This window comes from Notolepis coatsorum (genome assembly GCF_963971535.1).
Source record: "Notolepis coatsorum genome assembly, chromosome: 11".
Classification (NCBI taxonomy): Eukaryota; Metazoa; Chordata; class Actinopteri; order Aulopiformes; family Paralepididae; genus Notolepis; species Notolepis coatsorum.
In genome coordinates, this window is record NC_140175.1 from 110209508 (window position 1) to 110222591 (window position 13084).

Below are 13084 nucleotides of genomic sequence, written 5' to 3' on the forward strand. Positions count from 1 at the left end.
TAGTGTGGTAATGAAAGGTTAACCGTCTGTAGTGTGGTAGTGAAAGGGTTAACCGTCTGTAGTGTGGTAGTGAAAGGTTAACCGTCTGTAGTGTGGTAGTGAAAGGGTTAACCGTCTGTAGTGTGGTAGTGAAAGGTTAACCTTGTGTAGTGTGGTAGTGAAAGGGTGAACCTTCTGTAGTGTGGTAGCGAAACGGTTAACCTTCTGTAGTGTGGTAGCGAAAGGTTAACCTTCTGTAGTCTGGTAGCGAAAGGGTTAACCGTCTGTAGTGTGGTAGTGAAAGGGTTAACCTTCTGTAATATGGTAGTGAAAGGGTTAACCGTCTGTAGTGTGGTAGTGAAAGGGTTAACCTTCTGTAGTGTGGTAGTGAAAGGGTTAACCGTCTGTAGTGTGGTAGTGAAAGGTTAACCATCTGTAGTGTGGTAGTGAAAGGGTTAACCGTATGTAGTGTGGTAGTGAAAGGTTAACCTTGTGTAGTGTGGTAGTGAAAGGGTGAACCTTCTGTAGTGTGGTAGTGAAAAGGTTAACCTTCTGTAGTCTGGTAGCGAAAGGGTTAACCGTCTGTAGTGTGGTAGTGAAAGGGTTAACCTTCTGTGTGATCGTGAAATGGTTAACCTTTTGTAGTGTGGTAGTGAAAAGGTTAACCTGCTGTAGTGTGGTAGTGAAAGGGTTAACAGTCTGTAGTGTGGTAGTGAAAGGGTTAACCTTCTGTTTTAGTGAAAAGGTTAACCGTCTGTAGTGTGTTAGTGAAAGGGTTAACCTTGTGTAGTGTAGTAGTGAAAGGGTTATCCTTCTGTAGTGTGGTAGTGAAAGGGTTAACCTTCTGTAGTGTGGTAGTGAAAGGTTAACCTTCTGTAGTGTCGCAGTGAAAAGGTTAACCTTCTTTAGTGTGGTAGTGAAAGGTTAACCTTCTGTAGTGTCGCAGTGAAAAGGTTAACCTTCTTTAGTGTGGTAGCGAAAGGGTTAACCTTCTGTAGTGTGGTAGCGAAAGGGTTAACCTTCTGTAGTGTGGTAGTGAAAGGTTAACCTTCTGTAGTGTCGCAGTGAAAGGGTCAACCATTTGGTAGAGTGGTAGTGAAAAGGTTAAGGATGTGCACGTTATCATAATCGGGTGTTCAGACATGAATAGTTTTAGCACTGAAACCTGAGGTGTTGTTGCACGCTGAACGATGCCGATGTCACAAAAGATATGAAAAACACGGAATCATTATAACCGTAGAGAAAAAGCAGCGATCCGTAATCAAAAACAAAACCAAAAGGTAGTCCCTCTATGTATGACAATAGCGACTGCACTATGAACTGCCAGCCAGCTAATCCATAACAGCCAGCCAGCCAACAGTACAAAATACAGTCTCAGGCCCCGTTTAGACAGAAACGCTAGCAGGTGAATCCACAAAAATATTTTTTCGGATGTGCCTTTCGTTTATACGGAAACGGCGTTTTTACGGGGTGAAACCGCAAAAAAGTGAGACTACCTTCCAGGGTGGAATTCCTAAAAACGATAAACCTTTGCGCTCTCATCTAAACTGTCAAACCGCATAAAACGATGACGAAAGGGTTGTCAAGGCTCTCGTCGCGTGTACTGCTTACATCACAGGCATGCGTCAGTAGCCTAGAAGCGTAAACAAAGCATGTCTGATTCTATCCATGGCGATCACCTGAAGGCTACATTGGCAGTCCTTTTAAATACACAAGAATCTGTCCAGCGGCGTGACTGGACCCACTGTCTGTGAGTGACTCTGCTTTGGTCCAATCACATTCCCCACCCACAGTCTGCGAATCAGAGGCAGAGTAGGGCGGGTCTTCACAGCACGTCATGTGACATATGCGCCAATCGTGTGACAGCGGGGCTCAGTCGTCTGGAGTCATTACAGCCTCGTCTGCACGGAGAATTCCATCCCAAAACGATAGTCTAAACGCAAAATTAAAAGTGAAACCGAAAGACGACTTTTGCGGTTTCTGTTCAGACTCTCTCCGTCTAAACGTAGCCTCAGGCGCCAATCACATCGATTTGTACAGTTAGTTAGCTCCACTCCATTGCGAATTAAAAAAGGTAGCCAGCCAGCACAGCCCGTATTAGCTAGCTACAGTTGCTAGGTAGCTAACGTTAGCCAACAGAAGAACGATAGCTAGCTAGCCAACAGCTGCTGAAACGAACACCAATGATATTATGAGCCATCAGTAGCTAGCCAGCTAGATAACGTTAGACAACGCCTCGTGTATTAAACTAAAGTGAATAGTTTACTGGGCCATTTTGTTTAATGCTTCAGTGATGTTAAAAGAGGAGCTGCACGTTTGCTATCTTCGGAGCGAATGAGAGGATGTTGACAAGACGGGTCTGTGATGGGAGGGGGAGGGGCAATGAGGGCTCTGCGAGCAGCGTTTGTGAGCGTGTGTGTGCGTCAACAACTTGCTGTAGGAGAGAAGACAGCACGTAATCGATCACTACTCGAGTACATCGTGTGATCAATCGATCTGGATTTTCTTTCTAAGTGCCCATCCCTAGTACAGGAACATATTTAATTAACACAAGTGGAACTACTGGGCCTTCCAATGACAAGTAACCGCTCTATATACTGTTGAGCACCGTCCAGTGGAGCCTCATGGAACTGCACTGTTTGTGTGTGTGTGTGTGTGTGTGTGTGTGTGTGTGTGTGTGTGTGTGTGTGTGTCTCTGTGTGTGTGTGTCTCTGTGTGTGTGTCTCTGTGTGCGTGCGTGTGTGCGTGCGTGCGTGTGCGTGCGTGTGCGTCTCTGTGTGTGTGTGTGTGTGTGTGTGTGTGTGTGTGTCCTACCTCAGTATCAGAGCTGTGGGACTGTGTGTGCGTGTGTCTCTGTGTGTGTGTGTGTGTGTCTGTGTGTCTGTGTTCCTGTGTGTGTGTGTGTGTGTGTGTGTGTGTGTGTGTGTCCTACCTCAGTATCAGAGCTGTGGGACTGTGTGTGGTGTGTCTCTGTGTGTGTGTGTGTGTGTGTGTGTGTGTGTTCCTGTGTGTGTGTGTGTGTGTGTGTGTGTGTGTGTGTCCTACCTCAGTATCAGATCTGTGTGTGTGTGTGTGTGTGGTGTGTGTGTGTGTGTGTGTGTGTGTGTCTCTGTGTGTGTCCTACCTCAGTATCAGAGCTGTCGGACTGTGTGTGTGTCTCTGAGTGTGTGTGTGTGTGTGTGAGTGTGTGAGTGTGTGAGTGTGTGAGTGTGTGAGCGTGTGTGTGTGTGTGTGTGTCCTACCTCAGTATCAGAGCTGTGCTGTATATGTTGTCTGATCTTCAGCATATCTTTCTCTATTTGCTGGATCCGAGCAACTCTGGCCTGAAAACACACACACGGACGCACATGAGCACACACACAAGCACACACACACACAAACTGTTATATATCACATCAAACAAATGAGTCATGCGCATGCAGCCAGCCAATAACAACGCCACCTCCGATGAAAGGCTCCTCCCTCTGTAACCACTCAACCAATAACAACGCCACCTCCGATGAAAGGCTCCTCCCTCTGTAACCACTCAGCCAATAACAACGCTCGCTTACTGACAGAGAATCCGGAGCTTGATTTACAAAAATGAAACTAGGTCAAAAAGAATTCCCGCCATTTTGAAGAAGTCCGAGTTAATAAAGACTGAATATTTTCCGTTAACTTTGTATCCTGGTTTTATACATGTAAAGGTCTGATCTGCTATTTCTTTTTGACCAAACACATTTCATGCATATAAATTCTTGGGAGTTAGGGTTAGTTTTGACTTTTAAAATGGAAAATAAACATTTGATAATTTTCATAACTCTGGGCAGTTCTTCGTCGATGTTTGCAAACGCAACATTTAAAAAAAAAAGTTTACGGGATCAAAATGCATTTAAGTCCTGCCACAAAGTCCGGTATCGATAGCTCATTCAAATAATTTTGAGTCAAATCAAATGTCTCCAATCCCAGAGCTTGGTCTTCAGTCCCGCCCGTGTGTTTAGTATGTTTACATTGTGAGCACAGCAGCTTTAACCAGGTGGTCCGTTTCCACTCACTATGAATGCACTGGCCCCGACTGCTGGCCCCGAAGCCTGTTTTTGGGATTCGAACTTCGTCAGGGTTTTTCGAACGGATGTTCGAACCTTCGTTTTTAATAAAAAAAATGTAAAAAAGAAAAAATAATTTAAAAAAAAATTTCATGTTAAATGTTTATTTAATAAATATCCTCAAACTAAATCCTAAATTTGAATAAAGTGATAAAATCTTTTTTTATTATTAAATCAACTTTCTTTAATGAATATAACTCATCAGTTTTAATAATATAATATTAGTATAGTGTAGCCTAATCTTTATCTGCAACTCTGAAGAAAAACCCCATTGGTTTAAACAGAATGAATAGACACATAAAAACAAAATATATAAAAGAATATATATATATATATAAAATATTTATTTTTATAAAAAAAAAAAAAAAAATGGGGGTGCCCCCAGTGGCGAACCACATGACGTGCTGAGTCGCGGCACGGCCGACCCGGGTTCGATTCCTGGACCTGTCGTTATTTGCCGAATGTCTTCCCCCACTCTGTCTCCAGTTCCTCCTCTCTCTCTCTCTCTCTCTACTGGACTGCCCAGTAGCAAAAAAAAAAAAAAAAATAATGAAGGTCCGAACGTTCAAACGTTTGGGCTCAGCCCTATGGTCTTCAGGGGATCATATCCTTTCTCCTTCAAACTAATCCAACACAGTCACTCTCTTCATTCTATTTCCATTATGTGATGCAAGTCTAGCTACGGGCTACTCTGATCTCCCTACCTAACAATTCACCCATCCAACTAGGTATGCATCTACCCACCCATCTCTCCCTGAGCCATCTGTTCCATATCTAAGCAAGTTACAAGTTGTTCTTCCATAGCTCCTCTGATCTGCCTGCCTGACCATCCATCCATCCATGGACTGCATTTATATTAGGGATGGGAATCGAAAACCGGTTCCCGTTGGGAATCCGTGTTTCGAATCCAACGGTTGAGGACCAACCACGGACATGTCCGTGGCAAGGTTGTTTTGGCTTTTATTCCATTGTAATAATGCACTGCAGATCTACCCTCCTATTCGAATTCTGAAAAGTACATTACCGGCCAGATCCTCTTAGGGGCGCTGTCTCGATAATGCAGTGTGCCCTGTGGCAGAACGGTGCACTTTTTCTTTTTTTTTTTACTTTCAATGGAGTTTCCAGTTAGCTGGATTCTGGATGTGCAGCCTAGTAGCTTGGAATACCTTTTGGGACGCAGATTTCACTATGCAGTAAAGGAATATATCATCAGCCAATGGACATATGGATCTACCAGATGGCGATCGATAACTGGGAAATGCTCTGGGGGATCCATCCGGCCCACGGTAAGATCTTTTTCACGTAAATTACATGCTGATCAGGGCTGTTATGATAGCCATCCACCCGATCAGCGAATGAGGCTAATGCGGTTATTGGTAATCAATAATCAGAAACGACGTCCCCCGCCCCCCCCTTTCATGCATTCATGGTGGACCATCATACCGATCATATGCAGTTTGAGTTTTAATTGTAGCTTCTGTATATCCAAAATGCCATTGGATTTAACGTTATTAGCTATTAGCCCTGTATCTCGCCTTCCAGGAAATATCCCAGCCGAAATCCCGTATGACGCTTATATTATGAGCTATAAAATGAGAACGTATTGATGAAAAAATTATTTCTTTAAGCCATTTTGAAGGGACGGTTTATGGTGTCAATTGACAATAAGAATGGACGGATAGCAATACTATAAAGTATAGATTTAGCTCTACAAACAGCCCCACGGACTGTGCAAGTCTGTTTACATATGCTGGCCGTCTACAGTGATTTTAGACGGATCCAAATGGCCATGAATGTGTAATAATAAAAAAAAAAGAGAATTAAGAGAATCTCAAATACATTATTTTATTTAAGTATATAGTTACATTTATTTGTATTACAGTTTTTGTATTTTTCTGACACAACAATAAATGTGAAGAAATGTGAAGTTGCATGTTGTTATTCTAACCAGCTTAGTTCTGTTGCATTTTCAATTAATTTATTTAAATTATAAAGTAGCAGGAATTGATAAGGGAATCGATAAAGAATCGGATCGATAAGCAGAATCGATAATGGGATCGTATCAATAAAATCTTATCAATTCCCATCCCTAATTTATATAGCAGCTTTTATCCAAAGCTCTTCACAACTTATGCCTCATTCACTCACACACAGACGACAGAGGAAACCATGAAAGATGCCAACAGTTAGGGGTTAAGTGTCTTGCTCAAGAACACTTCGACGCACTGCAGAGAGGAGCCGGAATCAAACCAGGAACCATCAGATTACCAGACGACGGCTCTACCCCCAACATCCATCCAACTAGGTATGCATTTACCCATCCATCTCTCCCTGAGCCATCTGGTCCATATCCCTCCCACCACAGTACTTGTGCCCTCTCCTCCCTCCCTCCCTCAGTACCTCCCTCAGTACCTGTGCCCTCTCCTCCCTCCTTCCCTCCCACCTCAGTACCTCCCTCAGTACCTGTGCCCTTTCCTCCCTCCCTCCCTCAGTACCTCCCTCAGTACCTGTGCCCTTTCCTCCCTCCCTCCCTCAGTACCTGTGCCCTCTCCTCCCTCCCTCCCTCCTTCCCTCCCACCTCAGTACTTGTGCCCTCTCAGTCTCCTCCCTCCCTCCCTCAGTACCTCCCTCCCTCAGTACCTCCCTCAGTACCTCCCTCCCGCAGTACCTGTGCCCTCTCCTCCCTCCCTCCTTCCCTCCCTCCCTCAGTACCTGTGCCCTCCCTCCCTCAGTACCTGTGCCCTCTCCTGCCTCCCTCCCTCCTTCCCTCAGTACCTGTGCCCTCCCTCCCTCAGTACCTGTGCCCTCTCCTCCCTCCCTCCCTCCCTCAGTACCTGTGCCCTCTCCTCCCTCCCTCCCTCCTTCCCTCCCTCCCTCCCTCAGTACCTGTGCCCTCTCCTCTCTCCCTCGCTCCTTCCCTCCCTCCCTCCCTCAGTACCTGTGCCCTCTCCTCCCTCCCGCCCTCCTTCCCTCAGTACCTGTGCCCTCCCTCCCTCAGTACCTGTGCCCTCTCCTCCCTCCCTCCCTCCCTCCCTCAGTACCTGTGCCCTCTCCTCCCTCCCTCCCTCCCTCCCTCAGTACCTGTGCCCTCTCCTCCATGTCTTGGCAGGTCCCCAGCTGCTCTTCCATGGCTGCCCTGATCTGCCGCGCTTCATACTCCAGCTGTCTGCGAGTCATGTCCGTCTGCAGAGAGAACTGTGGAGGAGACACACAGAGAAAGCGTTACGGTGAGAGTCATGTCCGTCTGCAGAGAGAACTGTGGAGGAGACACAGAGAGAAACCGTCACTGTGAGAGTCATGTCCGTCTGCAGAGAGAACTGTGGAGGAGACACAGAGAGAAACCGTCACGGTGAGAGTCATGTCCGTCTGCAGAGAGAACTGTGGAGGAGACACAGAGAGAAACCGTCACGGTGAGAGTCATGTCCGTCTGCAGAGAGAACTGTGGAGGAGACACAGAGAGAAACCGTCACGGTGAGAGTCATGTCCGTCTGCAGAGAGAACTGTGGAGGAGACACAGAGAGAAACCGTCACGGTGAGAGTCATGTCCGTCTGCAGAGAGAACTGTGGAGGAGACACACAGAGAAAGCGTTACGGTGAGAGTCATGTCCGTCTGCAGAGAGAACTGTGGAGGAGACACAGAGAGAAAGCGTTACGGTGAGAGTCATGTCCGTCTGCAGAGAGAACTGTGGAGGAGACACAGAGAGAAAGCGTTACGGTGAGAGTCATGTCCGTCTGCAGAGAGAACTGTGGAGGAGACACAGAGAGAAACCGTCACGGTGAGAGTCATGTCCGTCTGCAGAGAGAACTGTGGAGGAGACACAGAGAGAAACCGTCACGGTGAGATACCTGTATCATCCTACCCCTTTTCCACTACTCAAAACTTTACAAAACAAATATATATATATATATGCAAAACAAAAAACAAAAACTATATATGTACAACATGAAATAAATTAAATAAAAGTGTAAACACCCGTGAATGTCAAGTCCCTTCCTCATCCCTGTACCTCGTGAACATCATTTCCTTATAATTCAGTTTGAATTGTCTCATATTTGGACATTGCTTTAGCACCACATTCAGACTGTTCCACAGTTTCACTCCACATATTGAAATGCATATAGTATTTTAAGAGATTAAATAGGCAGAAACACAGGGTTAAGCGCAGGGATTCCTACATACGTACTGACATATCTACAAGAAGCAGCAGATATCTACAGAGATAAACAGGGTCATGTAAACAGTGATAATCTAATAGATTTTAATCTAATTCATTGTCATTATACAGCAAGTACAGTACAACAAAAATATGTTTGGCATCAGAGTGCAAATGTAACAGTAAAGTGCAACAGCAATATACAAGGGGATTAAACTGGGTATAAAATATACAAATTAGTACTACTAGTACAGTGATACAGGTATAAATACACTACGGTAGTATGTCATACTGGCCAGTAGCGTAACTAGTAAGAGTAGGGTATATACAGATATAGATATCGTAAAGGACTATATGCAGGTATGTACAGACGGATGTGGATAGATATATACGCGGTGAGAATAAATATATATAGGTATTATATATGGTATATACAGCAGTATTGCACATGCCATCATACAGAGCTATGGGTTATATGCAGGTCTATAAGTAAGAGGGGTTATATGCAGATATATATATATATGCAGTAAATATAAAATAATTAAATAAATGAAACAGAAACTCTACTAACATTCTCAGTGAGCGGCAGGCTGTCTATCCTCTTGGTGAGGTTCTGGAGTTCAGCGTAGTACCAGTCTTTCTCCTTCTCTTCCTTCTCCAGCTCCGCCAACAGCAGCGACCTGGGGAGGGAGACGGACACGCAGTTAGCCCACGAGCTAAGTGCTAACACAGCGCTAACTGCTCCCGTTAATCTGAGCGAGGACTACAGACGATGTTACTCAGTTTTCACATTAAATTAAAAAAAATGCAAATACGAAAACTGTTGCCAAAAAGAATTTCGATAAAAAAGAACAACATTACAACTCATAGCTTTTTTTTTTTATCCACTTTTTCTCCCATTTTCTATATTTTCTCCCATCCCAATTTCGTATCATCCAATTCAACCCTCCCCTGTCACGAACGCTGTTTCTTGCCTCCCACAAGCCGGCTGCAATGTGGACTAAGTCATACATAGCACAAGTCCCCTCCGGTACTTGAGGTAACAGCAGTCGCATCTTTTCACCTGCGCAGCTCGATCTCTCAGTGGCGAGGAGTAACGCGTGGGAGGCTCACGCTGCCCCCGACACTTCCTGATTCTACTGCGCAGGCGCACCAACCGACCTGTAGGAGTCGCTGTCCACAACCCCCTAATACGGCCAATGTGTATTAGTACGGACGACCAGCTAAACTGAAAGCAAATGTGGAGCGCTGGGCTCGAACAGGCAAGCCCAGCGTCTCCAGATTTCGTGGCGAGCGCCTTGCCCACTACGCCACGTAGCCGCCCCACATTACAACTCATAGCTAAAAGAAATTTTATAAAATGTCTACAAGTTTGCCCAAAAACTCCTCACAATTCCATGGCCTGGTTATTTCCGAGTTCCCCTTTTTAAAAAGGTGGATTCCGTTGATCCATCTGTGATTTCCGCAAAAAGGAAAATACGAGGTCCCGGACGCGTCTATGCCAAATACAACGCAGTTCGGTTTCCGGGTTCCTCTGATTGGCCACTAAGACCACGTGACCACGGCTAGCACACCCCCCTTATCGCCCGCTGCCGCGCTGTGAAGCGGAAGAGCCAGCGAGGCGACGCGAGGCGGTGGTTTCAGCAGCAGCGGCCGTCTTCTTCCGAGGCGGCTCGTTCTTATTAATCCCTAATGTCATGTATGTTGTGTATGTCATACATGTCGATATGAATTGAAAATGGGGGACCCTGATGTAAACAAGACGAAAGTCTTTCTCTGGTCTGCATCCCCTTAACAATTTTCATTAATTCATTTCTCCCCCACTATTCCCAAAAGTAACACTAAATAGATAAAGTACAACAACGCCAGACTCAAGAAACTGTGTTCCCATTGGATGTGTTCTCATAAACAATGTTTGTTTACACTGCACACAACACTCGAGGCTGCATGGGTGTAATCTATACGGACATACGAGTTGAAATGAGAGGCGAGGTGTCGCCCCATTAGTGTGTGTGTGTGTTGTTACAGGAAGCCAGCGGTACGATGACTCAGCTCAATAGCTGACTCCATCCCGTGATGATTTAATAGCTATTACCGGTAAACCAAATTACATGTACACAAGAGGCACCCCATGCATAATAGTATAAATAGTATGATTTAGTTATATTATAATAAAATACAAATTATAAAATTATATAGTATATATAGAAGTAAAATATAGAATAATACATTATATAAATGTATAGATACGTGTGTGTGTGTGTGTGTGTGTGTGTGTGTGTGTGTGTGTGTGTGTGTGTGTGTGTGTGTGTATAAATGAATTAACCTAAATATGTAGTTTGACTGATAGATACACAAAATGGGTTTAGTTATGTTGATTTAATTTATTTGTGTTGATGTTTCCATTTTTGCAAAATGGGTATATTCTGTTTGGTTTTATCAGTGTGCTGTATGTGTGATGGGGCAGGTATATATAAGAATTTTTCTTCTTCCTGCTCCTTTCGGCCATGGGATTTGGTGGATTATATTAATATGTACTCTTGGACTGTGGTAATTCCATGTACGAATAAATAAATGATGATGATGATGATGATGATGATGATGATAATGCTGCCATATATACATTACAACCAGCAGCGTTTCTGTCTGGTTGATCAACACTCTAAGTACGGGCGGAGAGGTTGAAGTGTGAGTTAAGTGTTTAACCCCTTAAACCCAATCTCGGTACCAGGCCGAGATTTATTTCACGTCATAAATAGATCAATACAATACGTCATGAAATCGTTGTAGTCCTAAGAAAGAGGAGACCAAGGGCTTTCGATGGACGTAAATATTTCATAAATGTCACACTACCGAGCTCACACCAGCCGCTGTCAAAGCTGCATCTGGCTGGCTGACGTGAAAAAATAATATTTGTGGAGCAATCTTCCATTTACTTGGGTATGTATTTTTTAGGCACATTTTCTGAAAATATGGCTAGGGTTAAACACGTTTAAAAACTGGACAGATCGCCGGCGTCGGTCTAGAGTTTAATGAATCTTCTAAAGCTTGAGACAAGAAAGCCAAGAGGTTTTTGAGCGGAACCAAGAGAGCAGTTCAACTTAAGTTCACATGGTGATTGTACAGGGAACCAATGGACAGAGTGCAGTTAAGAGCTCACAAGGTGATTTTACAGGGATGTGGAATATTCCCCCCCTCATGCCCTGGTTGCAGAAAACAGAAGAGAAAAACACTTGTAGGTTGAGGGTCGTAATATCTGTCCGGTTAGTTAGGAGCTATGAGGTGCTTTTTTTTGTATAAGGAAGTTGCATTGTTCATTTCAATACCTGTAATAGTACAGTAGTCCACACACACATGTGCATTCAGTTAAGTTCGAATATGACTGTAATACAAACAGTTCAGTTTGTCAGGTACATGCAACACAGATTACAGTGTTTACATCCGTCTGCTTGAGAAAATACCATGTTCTGCAAAAAAAATTATTGAAGTGAGATGAACAGACCGAACTTTATTTTATTAGATAAAACATGTTGACAAAGTTTTACTTTGCAGTTGAAAAAAGGTAATACATTTTTTTTTAAATTAAAAAATTCCGCAATACTCAGCGTATCGCGATATATTTAGTATCGCGATACTATCGTATCGTGACGCAAGTATCGCGATAGTATCGTATCGTGAGGTCTCTGGCGATTCCCACCCCTACTATCTAGCTTAGCTGGCCACCTTACTGCCAGGGTTAAATGTTCAGCTGTCCATACTCAAAATGCACTAATGGCATTATTGTGAGGCCCAAAAAAATCAATCAGTATCAAAACATCAGTATCTCTGCAGCACGGTGGTGTAGTGGTTACAGCGTTAGCGATCTGTTGTGCATGTTTTTCCATTGGGTTTCTCTTATCGGGGGGGGACCCTTGCGAGCACAGGGGGGAACATGCAAACTCCACACAGAAAGGCCCGGGAGATACCCCACCTGGGTACCTGGCAATGCGGAAACCTGGTCCCCAAGCGGGAATCGAACCCAGGACCTTCTAGCTGTGAGGCGACAATGTTAACCACTACACCACCGTGCCGCCTGGGTTCACTCCAGGTACACTCCCAGCACAAGAGGAAAGTGAGTGACGTAAGTCTAGGCTGATTGGTCCAGACGTCATCCCATGTCCACGGTATCAGCTCTGTGTCGACACAAAGCTTGGCTCGCAACTCACTTTTGATGCTCCAAGGTGTTTTAATTGTGACAAAAAATAGCAGCAGATACAACGTTTAGACCCTTCCGGTCTTTTTCAAGTATGAACACAACAAAAAATTGCATCTTTTTTATACAGGAAATGAAATTAATAAATTAGCTATCAGCCCCACTGTCTGTATGTATTTATGTGTACATGAGCTTGTATGTGTGTGTATTTGTGTGTGTGTGTGTGTGTGTGTGTGTGTGTGTGTGTGTGTGTGTGTGTGTGTGTGTGTGTGTGTGTGTGTGTGTGTGTCAGCGTTTCCGTTAGCCGGTAATTACCGGTATTTGACTGGCAAAATCTGTTGAAGTCCGACATATTTAATCTCTCCGGTCATAATGTCCGGTGAAAATAATTCCCTCTAAACACAATTAGATTATTTGAATTGTATTAAAATAGGCTAAAATTATATAGCCTATGCGATGAACGAAACAATCTCACCAAGCAGCCGGTCTAATAATGACATCCTGCTGTCAGCGCGAGCTGGCTGCTGATATATTTACGTGAAGCATGGCTTGGCAGGGTGCAGTACTCCAATTCAGCCATTGGCAATTCAGCTGTTGGGTGGGGGCGCTGCTGACACCACTGCTCTGCTCTGCCTGCTCCAAGTGCTCCATGCTTCACGTAAATATATCAGCAG

The 13084-nt window shown here is 44.3% G+C and overlaps 1 protein-coding gene across 1 annotated transcript in view; it reads right to left on the reverse strand.

Annotated features, from left to right (window-relative positions):
- The window catches only part of apc (APC regulator of WNT signaling pathway), a 236617-nt gene that overhangs the window by 60922 nt on the left and 162611 nt on the right, over window positions 1-13084 (reverse strand). Inside the window, exons 5-7 of the mRNA XM_084325051.1 lie at window positions 8790-8898; window positions 7146-7259; window positions 3222-3302 (exon numbers count right to left, since the gene is read on the reverse strand). Of these exons, the coding sequence (XP_084181177.1) occupies window positions 3222-3302; window positions 7146-7259; window positions 8790-8898 (304 nt within the window). The remainder of the gene's footprint in view (window positions 1-3221; window positions 3303-7145; window positions 7260-8789; window positions 8899-13084) is intronic.